Raw genomic sequence first — 13,747 nt, forward strand, 5'->3', positions numbered from 1 at the left:
TCATCGGTTTTTGCTACAACCATTATCAAAATTTGCTACAACCGTTGTCGATTTTGCTATAACCGGTGTATTTGCATTTTTGCTACATTGCACAAGCCAACGTCTTGATTTTTTGCTACAACCCTTGCTCGATTTTGTTGGAACGGGCGCTCAGTTTTGCTGGAACAGGTGACCGAGATGTTACGACGGTGAGATCTGACCGACGAGCTGCGGCATCAAGCGTGAGCGGCGACGAGCATGATGGCGAGCTATGGCCCTCGCCATCGGAGCCGCAATCGTCGCCACCAGAGCTACAACCACGGGTGCCGATGTTACATGCGTGGAGCTGGCCACCGGCGGCGACGGCGGCGACCATTGGCGGGGGCGGCGACCGGCGGTGACCATCGGCGGGGGGCCGCGACCGGTGATGATTTGAAGTTGGTCGCGCTCGCTCATCCATGGCGGCGGTGCCCGCTGCTCCTTTTTTCCGCTGTGCTCACGAGATTCATTTTTTTTTAAGAAAGGAACTGCACGAGAGCTAAATCTAACGGCAACACATGCTTGCATCGAACGGTTGGGGCTCGACCGGCCCAAACGGTTCGGCCGGCGCGCCGCGCCTATAAGCGCCCTTTGCCAAATCGGCTGTAGATGCTCCAACCTTCCTTCCCATTTCCTACAAACACTTCTCTGCCTCCTCTTCCTTCACCCCCTTCCGGCGCCTCCAAACCCTAGCCCGTCGAGCCAGCCGGAAGAAGCGGCGAGACATTATGGGGTGGGCCGCGCGGTTCCTGACTGCGGTCTCATTCCTCGCCGCGGGCGTCCTCTTCGCGCCGGACGCGCTCTTCGGCGGGGCCCCCGGCCGCCCAGCCGCGGGCGTCGCGGCGGCGAGGCTGGCCCATGTACTCTGCTTCGCCACCGCATGGGGAGCCGCGCTCTGGGTCACCTTCATCGGCGGCATCGTCATGTTCAAGTAAAAAAGTTTGCCCCGTCTCAGTTAAATTTCTTAGCCTCGCGTGTGTGGGAATTCGTCCAGGCTTTCGTTGCCTTTATTATTATTGCGCTTACTCGGTACTTACATCTTACATGTTCCACCATTTGTAAATAGCTTCAGAATTTAGGCAGTTTTGGTGCCTCCCGTTGCATTTGGTAGGTTTCCACTATGCTCAAATGCAATTTCTTTGGGACAGGCAACACAGATTTTGAGATAGGACCCCATACCTTCTCAGCAATTCGTCTCACCTTCTACAACTTAGTATGTTTTTACAATATCGCCCGTTTATGCATGCTTGCTAGCACAAAAACATATTAGCAGAACATCCAAAGATATTTTAATCCAAGGGAAGGAACACACACAGCTTGTAAACTGAAGACATTTGATTGTTCAGTATCTAGAGAGATGTAGATCTCCTATGAAGCATTAGCCACAAGCCTGTAACGACTGTGGTTACCCTTTACTACTAGAATATCTGAATTTTGAAAGCACCAATGCTATTCAGCTTTTACAAGAAAGTTGGGTTGTTTACTTGATCCGTAAGATGCATTGTCAGAGCAATACATCGGATGCACTTAGAATGCTATATCGTTTGCTGGATTGTTGAACTCTGTGCCTTCATTGTTGTGAAACCTGCAATCATAAGCAATTGATATTGTTTTGATCTAATCTCCTGGATAATGAAGGCATTTGCCAAGACACCAGTTCGGGAGTCTGCAAGGGAAGATGTTCCCAGCATACTTCATGTTGATATCGGTGTGTTCAGCTATATCGGTTGCAGCATTTGCATACCTCAACCCATGGAAGACAGCATCAACTATTGAGCGTTACCAGCTTGGTTTCCTTCTTGCTGCCCTCGGTTTTGACCTGTCCAATCTTCTGGTCTTCACCCCCATGACTATCGAGGTCAGTCCTTTACGTACTCATTAGTCTTGTTTACAAGGTCACATTACCCTTTTTGCCTTCTCATACTTCTACTTACAAGGAAAATTTGTATTGTATTTGTGCTAGATGACAATTGCGATGATTAGTGAAGTTTCATTTTATAGAGTCATCTGTTGTTTAATGTCATAAAATATTGGTACATCTGTCATGACACACGGTCTTGGATTAACAGTTCCGTGCAGAAATCACAGGCACATCCGGATTTCTGTTAGTGTTTGTAATAATATTATCGGTAGTGAACAAAAGTAACATGGTAGTTACCCCGCAAAAAAAAACATGGTAGTTGGCCTTCGCAGCCTCGTAGGTGATGCTGTTCCCATACAGAGAATCATAATACATGGTGACACGGACTTGGTTGTGTAGTATATGTTTTTTTTTTGCGGGTGTGTAGTATATGTTATACGGCCTGCGAATCATACTGGTTGCTGCAAACAGCTATAGTGTGTGGTTTAAAGTAGTAACCGTTCAGGGGGACTGGATCCTTGCGATGAGCTCAGAAGAACCTATGCTGTATGCAGCTGTTGATTCACAGTAGCAACTTTGCTCATCTTGCGCAGATGATGATGAAGAGGCACAAGATCGAGAAGGATCTTGGCATCGGTGGTGAGGTGGGACGGTCAAGGAATGCCGAGTTAGCAAAGACAAACCCTGCACTCGCAGCGATGAACAAGAAGTTTGGGATGATCCACGGGCTGTCGTCCCTGGCAAACATCATGGCATTCGGCAGCCTGGCCATGCACTCATGGTACCTAGCGAGCAAGCTCGAGTTGTGACTGTTGAAAGTTAAGTGATGAGTCCATGTAATGACCTCTCTTCTCAGCTGGTGACAGGAGCTTATAGTCTAGGCTGTCTACAGCTAAAGAAAGAGTAGTGTGAAAACTTTGCATCTGATGTTGTGACTTGGGATAATAATGTACAGAGTGCAAGGAGTGTCTAGCTGTTTAATAATGTGCAGGAGCGCAGAAACTCCGCTAGAATCAGTTTATCTTTTACAGATGATGATCTGCGTATGAAACGGGTGTAAACTGAAATTGGCCACGAATGGTTGTAGATGGTGCAAGTATGATGCTCTGGTGCTATAGCAAATAACATTCCTTTGGAATTCGCAAAAAAAGGAAAAAAAAAACGATGGACACATCTCAGTAGCACACAACCAGGGGATGATGTAAACCGTGAACGACTGGCAATGGGCTCCGTTTAGATGGCACCTCTGCTTTTTCTCTTTTCTAATCCTTAATGCAAGCTTTAAAAAATAAATCATATCCCTCTATTTATATCCCTCCTAGCGAGCTCAAGAGAGGCTCAACGAAAAAACTATTACAAGATGGGCCCTCGGCCAAATTTCCTAATTCATGAGCAACGGAATAGCCTCTCTAGGACTTTGCGCAGATGAGGTATAAGAAAAGCTGCACGCGATGTGACAGCAATCATCAAAGATTGCAGCCGCTGGACCTACAGATTGTCGCTTCAGCAGATAGCACATCGTAATAGAAGTCAATTTCCCAATTCCTTGCATTTTCTAATCCTGCATCTAAGCTTGTGCGACGTACAGGCCAAATATGGAAGTAGGCCGAAGAGCCTGCCTGATTTAGCTTGCACGCACGGCCCATTTAAGATCACTCTCATCGTTCAGCAGATGCGCCCGGGACCTCCAATGTGACGCGCTCTGCGTCTAGTTGCTGTATATGCGGTCACGGGGATTCGAACACATGATCGACTGCCATACACGACGTGTTCCTACTAGCTGAGCTAGCAGTTATAGCTAATCAAATAGTAGCATCAAACATAAAAAAACCAAACACGGTGCACAGATCCGAATTAGTTTAGGAATTTTGAAAGCAATATTTTTTGAAAAAACGGAATGTTCTGTGAAATGCAAACACTTTCCAAATTGATGAACAAATTTTCTAAAAGCTATAACATTTTCGAAAAACAAGAGCATTTTTTGAAAATCATGAACAGTTTTTTTGAAATGGGAACATTTTTCCAAATTCCAAAACAAAATTTGGAAACGTGAACATATTTTGAAATTCATGAACAATTTTTTTAAACTTGTGAACAATTTTTGACACTAGAACATTTTTTGAAACTCCTGAAAAATTGAAAACATGAACACATTTTTTTAAAACAGGAATATTTATGAAAAAATGTAAAAAAATCAATTTTTTTTGTAAAACAAAAACAGTTTTTGAAATGCCTGAACAATTTTTTAAAACTGTTTCGAATTTATGAAAAAAATTAAACACGATTTTGTTTTTGAAATTTTAAACGTTTTGTAGAAAATGAACAAATTTTGAACTTTCCGAACAACTTTTGAAAAATGAACAGAAAACAGAAAAAGGGAAAAGAAAGAAGAAAAAGAACAGAAAAACGGAAAAGGGAAAAATAAAAACGAAAAAACCCCAAGAAGAAACAGGAAAACCGGTCAAAAAGAAAAAAAGGTTCAGGGAACCTTCTAGAAGGACCGGCTGGCTAGTTCTGATATAATGGGCCGGCCCATTGCTAGCGATTTATCGGCTGTGCGTGCGTCGACAGCTTGACGCAACGAGCGGCGCATAGGGTTTTCTGATGCGCCCCGCGCATTCTCAAATCCAATCGAAGCCATTCTTCATAAAAAACAAAACAAAAGATGCAACGGAAGCCGAATTGTCTCGCGCTCTTGCCGATGCCGTCCACCGCCGCCGCAAGCGAGCCCTCCCCGTCGTTCTCCCACGCCGTGACCACCCCCGACGGGTGGCACCCCCGCACAGCGGAGCGCCGCCTGCTCCATCTCCTGCACCATTCCTCCCGCGCCCGGCGACGCCCGCTCGAGCTCCTCGCCTTCGCCGTCCGCCATTGCCTGCATTCCTCCCCGCCCTCCCCGCACCACCACTTCCTCGCCGCGCTCCTCCTCCTCTCCTCCCCTCCGCCGCCGTCTCTCTCTCTCCTGAGCCTCCTCCCTCCCGAACCCCCGCCTCCCCTCGCACTCCTCAACGCCGCCCTCAAGTCCCTTTCCGCCCCCTCTCCGCCCCTCGCGTTCCGCCTCCTATCCTCCCTTCGCCGCCTCCATGCCCCCGATCGCCTGTCCTTTCTCCCGCTGCTTGGGTCCACCTCCTCGTTGCCGCTCCTCTCAGCCCTCCATGGCCTCCTCCTCCGCCTCGGCTTCCTCTCCCACCACGCCATCTCCCTCGCGCTCCTCAGGCCCTATCCTCTGCCCCACGCACGAATCCTGTTCGACGAAATGCCCCAGCAGAGAATGTGCACCATCGCCTACAACACACTCATCACCGCTTATGTGAAAGCCAAGGATATTTTCACCGCACGCCATCTGTTTGATGAAATGCAGCGGTTCAAGCGCTCCAGGAGAAGCATGGTTTCCTGGAATGCTATGATCGCAGGGTGTACTTGTTGTGGGAGGGACGACATGGCAGTGCGGTATTTCCAAGAGATGGTGAGGGAGGGCAAGGTGGCGCCAGATGATGGGACCCTTGCCGCGGTGCTGCCTGCTTGTGGGAGGACGGGGAATGCTGGTGCCGGGAGGTGGGCGCACGAGTATGCATGCAAGATGGGTATCTTAGACAGCTCGGTGCATGTTGCTAATGCGGTGGTAGATATGTATTGCAAGTGTGGCGATGTGAGCAGCGCAAGAGAGGTGTTCGAAGGGATGCAACAGCGGAGTGTGGTGAGCTGGAACACAATGATCTCTGGATTTTCATTGAATGGGCAAGGGATTAAGGGGGTTGAGCTGTTCCGGCAGATGGTGAGGTCCGGAGGGGAGCCTAATTCAGTGACTTTCCTGGGGGTGCTTGGTTGCTGTGCCCATGCTGGGGCAGTAGATACTGGGCAGGTGATCTTCCAGATTATGCAGTCAGAGCATGGGATTGAGCCGGGAATTGAACATTATGGATGTATGGTAGATTTACTTGGAAGGTCCGGCCTTCTCGAAGAGGCACATGCGCTGATTCAAGGGATGCCAATGAGCCCTAATTCTGCAATATGGGGATCACTTCTAAGCGCCTGTCATGCCCATGCTGGGCTCGGCATTGCCGAGGTGGCTCTCAAAGAGCTTATTAGTCTGGAACCTTGGAATTCAGGGAACTATATGCTGTTGGCCAATCTTTATGCGGAAACACAACGTTGGGAGGAGGCAGGTGATGTGAGGAAACTGATGAGGAGGATGAGTGTGCAAAAGGCACCAGGGCAGAGCCTAATTGAAGAACCAAGTTCAAGTTGACAAATGCATGCTCGCATTGTGAGTTAACTCTGGAAATACTCCTACAACAGAGAGGGGAAAACTGCAAAGTGGACTATGCATTGACCAATCTTATCAAGAGATCACATAGTGGTATTACAGGTAATCACTTCAACTGTCTATTATTTCATATAGACTTATACCCAATATGGAATTCGTTTTTATGGTCAGTTCAAGAGCAATATAGGCACTAGACACCTGATTTCATTCGATACATATGTGTTATTCATGTCCTGCTGTGAATAAATGTCTTGCTAAAAATTGGAGACCCTACAATATTGCTGACAAGAACGAAGATATGTGAGTAATGCCTTCTGTCCTGGAGACTGGTTCACCATAGTTATTCTATATTTGAAATAGTATACATGTAGTTTGCAATTATAAGCGGTGATAATGGTGGGTAGTAGTAGTACATTTTTTAAAATTTATATTCTGAACATTTTGTAAGGTGAAATCACTCTTTTCATGGGGCATATTCTGATTACTTTTAACAAATGTTATATTAAGCCATTTATCAATTTTTTTTGAATAAACACGGTGTATATTGGTTTATTTTTGTTTATTTAAGTGTTGCTGCTTTTGAAAGTGTCTAACTAGCCCATCTTTTGAAAGCAACAGAAACAGGATTTCAGAATTTGTTGCACAGAAATAAAGGTGCATTTTAAATGTTTCAAACAAATTTTGCATATATCATAAAAGAGTGGATTTCTGCGTGTAGTGAAGCACCCAGAATTCAGTTTACTTCGGCAAACAGGAAATACTAAATGTCTAAAACGTTGAACTTCATAATGTCATTCGTTCCCACTGTATCAGTACTCTCTCTTGTTCCCATTGTATTTTCTCAAGAGTTTGTCTGATTTTAGAATACTCGGTAAAGTAGAGTCCCATGATCGTGCTCCTTGATAGTATTATATTTTGTATGGGCGCCCAGTATATATCACCAGAAAACACTTGTGGCATCCCAGCTATTACTCTTTCCTCTGATGGTTTTTTAGGGAACCTAATAAGGAGTTAAAAAAACTAGTTCCATGGATTGCTAAAACATACTAGTTCCATGGATTTGAAGATCAGACTTCTGAAAGTTACAGCGCAAGATCTTTCAGTGCGCAGATTATAGTTTAATGCTGTCTGTGCATACAGCAGATTAGCCACCCTTGGAGCATTTATTTGAGGGCGCAAAAGGCTCTGGCAAGTAACTAGAGAGAGAGAGGGGCTACACTATTGTGGCATGCAGAAGGAAATCTGACGCTGTTACCACGTTCAGAATGGCAAACGCAACGAAACAAACTTTTACACGCAGACCTGTACGCATATCGGGCCCAGCACCAACGTTGGCACTTTCCTTTGTGGGCTCCTCTAACAGGGACAACTCGAAATGATAATTTTAAGTTCCCAACAAAAGTAAAAAAGAAATCAAGAGATGCTGCCTAGAACCATGGGAAATTTCCGGTATCGGGCCTTGTGCCTTGAAATTTGTTGCTCCACTGATCTTAAAAACTGCAAAAAAGGCTGTGGAAGAGGGGGGAGGAGCAATTGTTGATCTTTCCCTTTCCTTCCAAAGCTCTTTTTACATCCAACTGTACATTTCTATGCATTGTGTTGCTAAACCTGAATCTCATATGATTGAGTTGGGTATATTTGTTTATGCATGGCATCGATGTTGCTCACATGTGGATATATGTCTCTAGAACCCTTAAGTTGAAATCCCATTGAAATGTGTTCCCTTGAGGTAGAAGGTATTATACTTAGATCTATAAAGATTAAAATAAACCATTCAAATCCATGAGGAATGCTACGAGAGGGTAACAACATTGATCACCTTTTTTGCTGGGTATTCTTTTGGAAAATACCGAGTGAAGTAGTTTGGTGTTTGCTTTTGTTTGTAGAAAATATCGCATAACTTCTGACACTACTTTTTTTCTCTTATTAAAGGGGTGAACAAATAGTATAATGCCAAGATAAATGATACATCCAAAAACTTGCTTCGTATAAATACTTGAGTATCTTATGACAGATGTAAGCGCATCTTGTCTACTTGACATTGGGTGCTCATCTACTTGACCATATGTCTGTACACTGGGTATGCAACTACAACTGCATAGCTATTGTCTTATTGACAATGTTCCGTACTAGTATTATATATCTTCCTAGTTGCCAACTGCATATACTCTTGCTTGTACAATCACATCCACATGCGTACAACCCACCTTTGGATTCTCTCTAATCCGCTCGCATTTTGATGTGTTTCAGGTCCCTACAAATGCAAAGGGGCGCACGGGGAGGCACTGCACTGCGAGCATTTCTTTCTGTGTACATTGTTCTAACTTAGTACTGTACCCATGAAGCCCTCCACCAACTTGTTGCTTCTTTACTCCCAGTGACAGTATGCTCCCTCGTGTTGCCACGGAGGGGAAGGGACCACCACATACACAGCCCTCCCTCCATGTCTGGGGATCGACGCCGGCGGTTGTGCGGTGCAGGCCGGCGGCGACACCGGAGGCCGGCGAGGCAAGACACCCGTTGACCTACCTCTTTTCACTGCAAGTGGAGTGGTCCTGGGGAGCAGGGTATCCTCTATAAGCGATATGGCTGTTAGATTGCAGTCACAAAGGATCCAGCGGGAGGAGATATCCACTCCTAAACCGGTGCCGCGTCGAATTCTTAATTTGTCACGGGAATCATTAGATCGATAAGATATGAACAACCATGCAGTAGTAGTGTAAGTACTGTATAAATTATGAGCCTAGAAAAAAGGAATCGAAGATTAAAATGCTACAAAATGTGGCACTGCAATTATAGCAATAAAGTACTAGTAGTACCTACCAGCACAATGCATTCCCAGGTCCTTTTGGCGTCTTACAATCTTAGTTGATCTCAGCACAGCTTTCTCCGTGCAAAGATTATCCATAAAGGTGTCGAAAAGTTTTGCGCGTTTCCTATTTTAGTGTGGCTCCAATGATAGGCATTTTGCAGGTATGTGCCAAGCAAGCCAGCAGCCGCGTGCGATTTCTGCAAATACCTATAGAACATGGAGGAGAAGTTGGTTGGCAAGTACTCCCTCCGTTCGGAATTACTTGTCGCGGAAATGGATGTATTTAAACGTATTTTAGTTCTAGATACATCCATTTCCGAGACAAGTAATTCCGAAGGGAGTACCTGGGACCAGATTAACCATTCAAAGGCAGGAGATGCCTCCATCATTGCAGGTCCAAGGATGCATGCAAATGTTGCTGCTTGTTTCCACTTCAAAGGTTAGTGGAAGTCACTGTCCTCCTTAGGTCGAAATCTTTAAGGGCAGTTCCAACGCACGACCCCAAACGATGATGGTCGTTTTGTTCGGATTTCGTTTGTTTAGGGGTGTCAATGGAGCTGTGTCTGCTTGGATATGTGGATGCGCCGGTCATGCGCCCAACACGCGGCCGCATCTCGTCCGCCGAAGGCCATTTATACTAAAATCAAGCATAGCAAATAATTCAAATCAAACATAGCAAATAGTTTCACATCCGCAATGGTTTTACAATGCAATCAAAATAAAAATAATATCAAATAGTCTTACAACCCAATCGAAATTTGTTTGCATGAAAAGAGATTAAACCGATAGATTTACTGGTTGCAATATGAGTTCACATGTGCTCAACCAAGTCATCCTGGACCTGCACATGAGTATGCTAATCACACATTTCACGATGAAATTGTACAAACTGTTGAAAGGTTGCATGAGGTAGCTGCTCAGGCTCAACATTTTCACCCTGAAAATCAAACCCTTGGTCGTAGATGCTATCACCATGCTCATCCTCCACGATCATGTTGTGCATGATCACACAAGCAGTCATCACCTCCCAAACCTTCTAAGTGCTTCATGTCAATGCAGGGTTTCGAACGATACCCCATCGAGATTGAAGCACACCAAAAGCAGGCTCCACGTCCTTCCTAGAACTCTTCTGCATTTGCGCAAACCTCTGTCTTCTCTCCTTGCGGATTGGGTATGGTCTTCACAAGAGTTGACCACTGAGAATAGATATCATCAGCTAGGTAATATCCCTTGTTGTAATGGTGGCCATTGATCTCAAAGTTGACCACTGGGGAGTGGCCTTCTGCAAGCCTTGCAAACACTTGAGAACGCTGAAGCACGTTGATATCATTGTGAGAACCAGCCATGCCGAAGAAAGAATGCCATATCCACAGATCTTGTGAAGCCACCGCTTCAAGTATGACAGTGGCACCTTTCACATTCCCCTTGTACTACCCCTGCCAAGCAAATGGACAGTTCTTCCACTTCCAGTGCATACAATCTATACTACCAAGCATTCCCGGAAAGCCCCTATCGGCATTGATCGCCAACAACCTCTCTGTGTCAGCGGCAATTGGCTCTCTTAGGTACTCAGGGCCGAACACTGCCACCAAGGCCTTGCAAAAACTATACAATGAGAGGAGACATGTGGAATCACTCATACGCACATACTCATCCACAAGATCACCAGGAATTCCATATATTCAAGCATACGGATAGCCGCAGTGCATTTCTGATAAGAAGAGAAGCCAAGCTTGCCAAGGCATCCTCTTTGCACTCAAAGTATGGGTCATATCCTACCACTCCCTCCCGAATATGATCGAATACATGTCTCCTCATTCGAAATCGATGACGAAATTGATGTGGTTTGAAGAGTGAGGCATTCTCAAAGTAATCGACATAGAGAAGGGTGTGGCCTTTCTCCCTATTGAGGTTCAAGGCCGGAGCATGGCTGGGGATTGATACCCTGAACCGCGGCCGCTTCCTACTAATGTGATCATGGAATACCGATGCAGCCACCACAAGCTCTTCATCATCCAAGGACGAATCGCCCGATGAAAAAATGAAGTTGTGAAAGAAATATGCATCCGCTCTATCCATTGTACCTTGTGAGCAAAGCGTCGGACACCTTGCGGTCGTGGTTGAGACGCGGCTGGAAAGTGCACGTCCAGCTTCCCTCGCAGGAAACAAAGCAAGGTTGGGGTCGGTGGTGGTGGTGTGTGCCCTGCCGCAATGCAGCGCCTGCTGGAAGTTGTTGGGGGTCGACGGGCGACGTTGGCGGTCGTAGCTTCTCTCCTACCGGCAACAAGGAACCACGAACACCGGCAAAAAGCTTTCCAGAATGCGAGCGTGGGACGGCTATGGCATGGCATGGTCGTGGTCCGGACGGCCTTGGTGGAAGGCGATGCAGCCGGGAACGGGGGTGACGGTGGCAATGGCGGGGGGCGGAGGGCGGAGGGACGGCAAGGGAAGAGAAAAGGGGCGTCTACGCCACCGACGGGCGGGCTAGGGGAGGACAAGGGCACGTACCCCGCTCGTCCGCGGGCGTCTGTTTGGCCGCAAACGTGGCCAAAAGTTGGGTCAGGAATGAGTCGAAAGCGGACTGAAAACGAACATTGGTCCGTTTACTCCCGCGTGTTGGGCCTCCTGTTCTATCCGTTTACCCCCAAACGGACGCAGTCGAACCATTTGGGGTCGCGCGTTGGAGTTGCCCTAAGGGCATGTTTAGTTGCTTGCATAGATTTTTAACGCCCTTGCATGAGTGACCCAGTGCAGCTTGGTTGGAGTGATATAGCCTCTGTTTCATATTTTGCAACCAATTTGATTGGCCACAAAATCTCAGGCTGCATTAGGGTGGCAATTAACCTCTAGTGTGTTGGGTGCCTGTGTTTAGGAATTTTGGGTTAGAATGGTGCATGAAGATGTATTTTGTTTACACATATGGCACTATGTCGTTATCTTGCACACCAATGTGGTGAGCTTACAGGCTACCACTCTAACTGATGCTCTGTTGCATGTTATATACACTCACAATATAACTGCAAACAACAATGGTGATGAATTGGCTGAAGATTATGAAGTTCTTCAACCCTTGCCTACTCCACGATTGTGCTTCTCTTTACTGGCGAACTTGGAGCAATCATCCTTTGTCTACTCTTTGGTCTCAAACCCTCTATAGTAGTTGTTTCTTATAACTGTTCACTGTGACTGCTGGAACCATCCTTGAGTACACCAAATATCACTTCATCTACATAGACAGAAGAACAAGATTTCAACAAGCAAGGCAAACAACACGAATTGACAAGAACATTTGCAACATAAGCATGCATTCATATACCCAAAAGCATCACAAGTTCATCCTACCATGACATCAAAAGGAGGGTGTAATCCTACCACGACAAGTTCACCATCTGACGGGTTAATATATACCACTTCATCAAAATATACAGGCCATCAACAGTTTTCAAGCCCTAGCTACCACAAAATATACATCATCATCATGCATGACACGACCTCAGAGACCCTTGCACTACACACAGTAGTGCTTGCTCGGCCATGTCCTAAGCCATAGCGACATGTACTGCACTTACATCCTAACAAACCCAAGACTTGGTGCCATGTTTTCTAGGCGGTGGCTAAGAGCGAGCATCAAAGCCTCATTGAACCCAATGGTGTGCATGACAGTGCCATAGAGGGACGAGTGCACGTTGACAGGCTTGCTCTCCCTAATGGTAGATGCCACCTCCTTGACGGTCTCAGTCATGCTGCTAAAGATGCTCAACTCCTCATCCATCAAGGCATCCCTCTTCCTCTTTCTCTCAGCAGCAAGAGTGTGATCAACAAACTTGTCAAGGCCATGGAGGATGATGGTCTCTGACACCTGGGTGTCTAGATAATCAGGGTAAGGTGTACCAAGAGGCTCTCTAGAGCCCATGGCATGCTTGAAGTAGCCAGACCCCGGGAGAATATGGTATGCACATGAGAGTAGTGTTGGATGGGCTTGTAGAGGCACTCAACATCCTTGGGGTAATCCTAAGAAATAAAGACAACACTGTTAGTTGCAATTGACATTTTAGATCAAGTGAAACAAGTCGTAGGTTAGCTAACCGCGATGTGACCTTGGTAGTGCTCGACCTCCAACAGAATGGAGAAGGTGTCCTGACCCTACTGTGCACCGCTAAGGTCTCTAAGATTTGATACTTAGACACATCTCGGCCTGCACTTCCTAAGATGTTGTACATCTGTGTTGAGGTTACCTCTGTGCCACAGAACTCAATCACCATCTTGGAAATAGCATTCATGTGCACCTTCTTAAAGCCTGTACCAGTCCTCAGCCCTTGGCGATAATATCACACATCTTGAGTATGAGGGTTGACGAAAAAAGGAGGCCATTTCATTGTATTCCACTTCATTGACCCCCTCATATGTGCCTTGCGAGCCTTAATGGTCGCCTTAGCATGTGTCACGCACATCACCACTAAAAACACATGGGAGGACCCTTAAAAACCTCTACATCCTGAGTCAACGGTGACTGGGAGTTCTCAACATAGGAGGCAGAGGTATGTTGGGTGTCCGACAAAGCAAGAGTCTCACTAAAATCTCCATCGGTCATTTCCTACAATGGTTAGCATCATGACTAGATGAAGAAGAACAATGCATATATCATGCTAGCATGGACTGATCATGAAGATCAACACACTACCACATTTACCATACTAGTATGGAATAATCATGAAGATCAACACACTATTAAATCTACCATACTAGCATGGAAACCGACATGGAGAACATGTAATACTAGCACATAAGC

The 13,747-nt window shown here is 46.1% G+C and overlaps 2 protein-coding genes across 2 annotated transcripts; both read left to right on the forward strand.

Moving 5' to 3' along the window:
• The first annotated feature begins 635 nt into the window (after nucleotides 1–635).
• Nucleotides 636–2,909, forward strand: LOC123096841 (transmembrane protein 205). The gene is made up of 3 exons (XM_044518612.1): nucleotides 636–949; nucleotides 1,657–1,876; nucleotides 2,473–2,909. The coding sequence occupies exons 1-3, from the start codon at nucleotides 747–749 to the stop codon at nucleotides 2,686–2,688; spliced, it is 639 nt and encodes a 212-aa protein (XP_044374547.1). The 5' UTR covers nucleotides 636–746; the 3' UTR covers nucleotides 2,689–2,909.
• Nucleotides 2,910–4,527: 1,618 nt separating this feature from the next.
• On the forward strand, nucleotides 4,528–8,974 carry LOC123096842 (pentatricopeptide repeat-containing protein At1g09190). Its single transcript, XM_044518614.1, has 2 exons — nucleotides 4,528–6,248; nucleotides 8,397–8,974. Exon 1 carries the CDS (start codon nucleotides 4,545–4,547, stop codon nucleotides 6,126–6,128), a length of 1,584 nt encoding a protein of 527 aa, XP_044374549.1. The 5' UTR covers nucleotides 4,528–4,544; the 3' UTR covers nucleotides 6,129–6,248; nucleotides 8,397–8,974.
• Nucleotides 8,975–13,747: the final 4,773 nt, after the last annotated feature.

The sequence above is a fragment of the Triticum aestivum genome, chromosome 4D (assembly GCF_018294505.1).
Source record: "Triticum aestivum cultivar Chinese Spring chromosome 4D, IWGSC CS RefSeq v2.1, whole genome shotgun sequence".
Taxonomy (NCBI): domain Eukaryota; kingdom Viridiplantae; phylum Streptophyta; class Magnoliopsida; order Poales; family Poaceae; genus Triticum; species Triticum aestivum.

Coding starts and splice junctions, on each gene's coding strand:
- LOC123096842 (XM_044518614.1), top strand. CDS start 4,545: ATGCAACGGAAGCCGAATTGTCTCGCGCTCTTGCCGATGCCGTCCACC.
- LOC123096841 (XM_044518612.1), top strand. CDS start 747: ATGGGGTGGGCCGCGCGGTTCCTGACTGCGGTCTCATTCCTCGCCGCG. Junction 950..1,656: donor GGCGGCATCGTCATGTTCAA/GTAAAAAAGTTT, acceptor TGGATAATGAAG/GCATTTGCCAAGACACCAGT. Junction 1,877..2,472: donor TCACCCCCATGACTATCGAG/GTCAGTCCTTTA, acceptor CATCTTGCGCAG/ATGATGATGAAGAGGCACAA.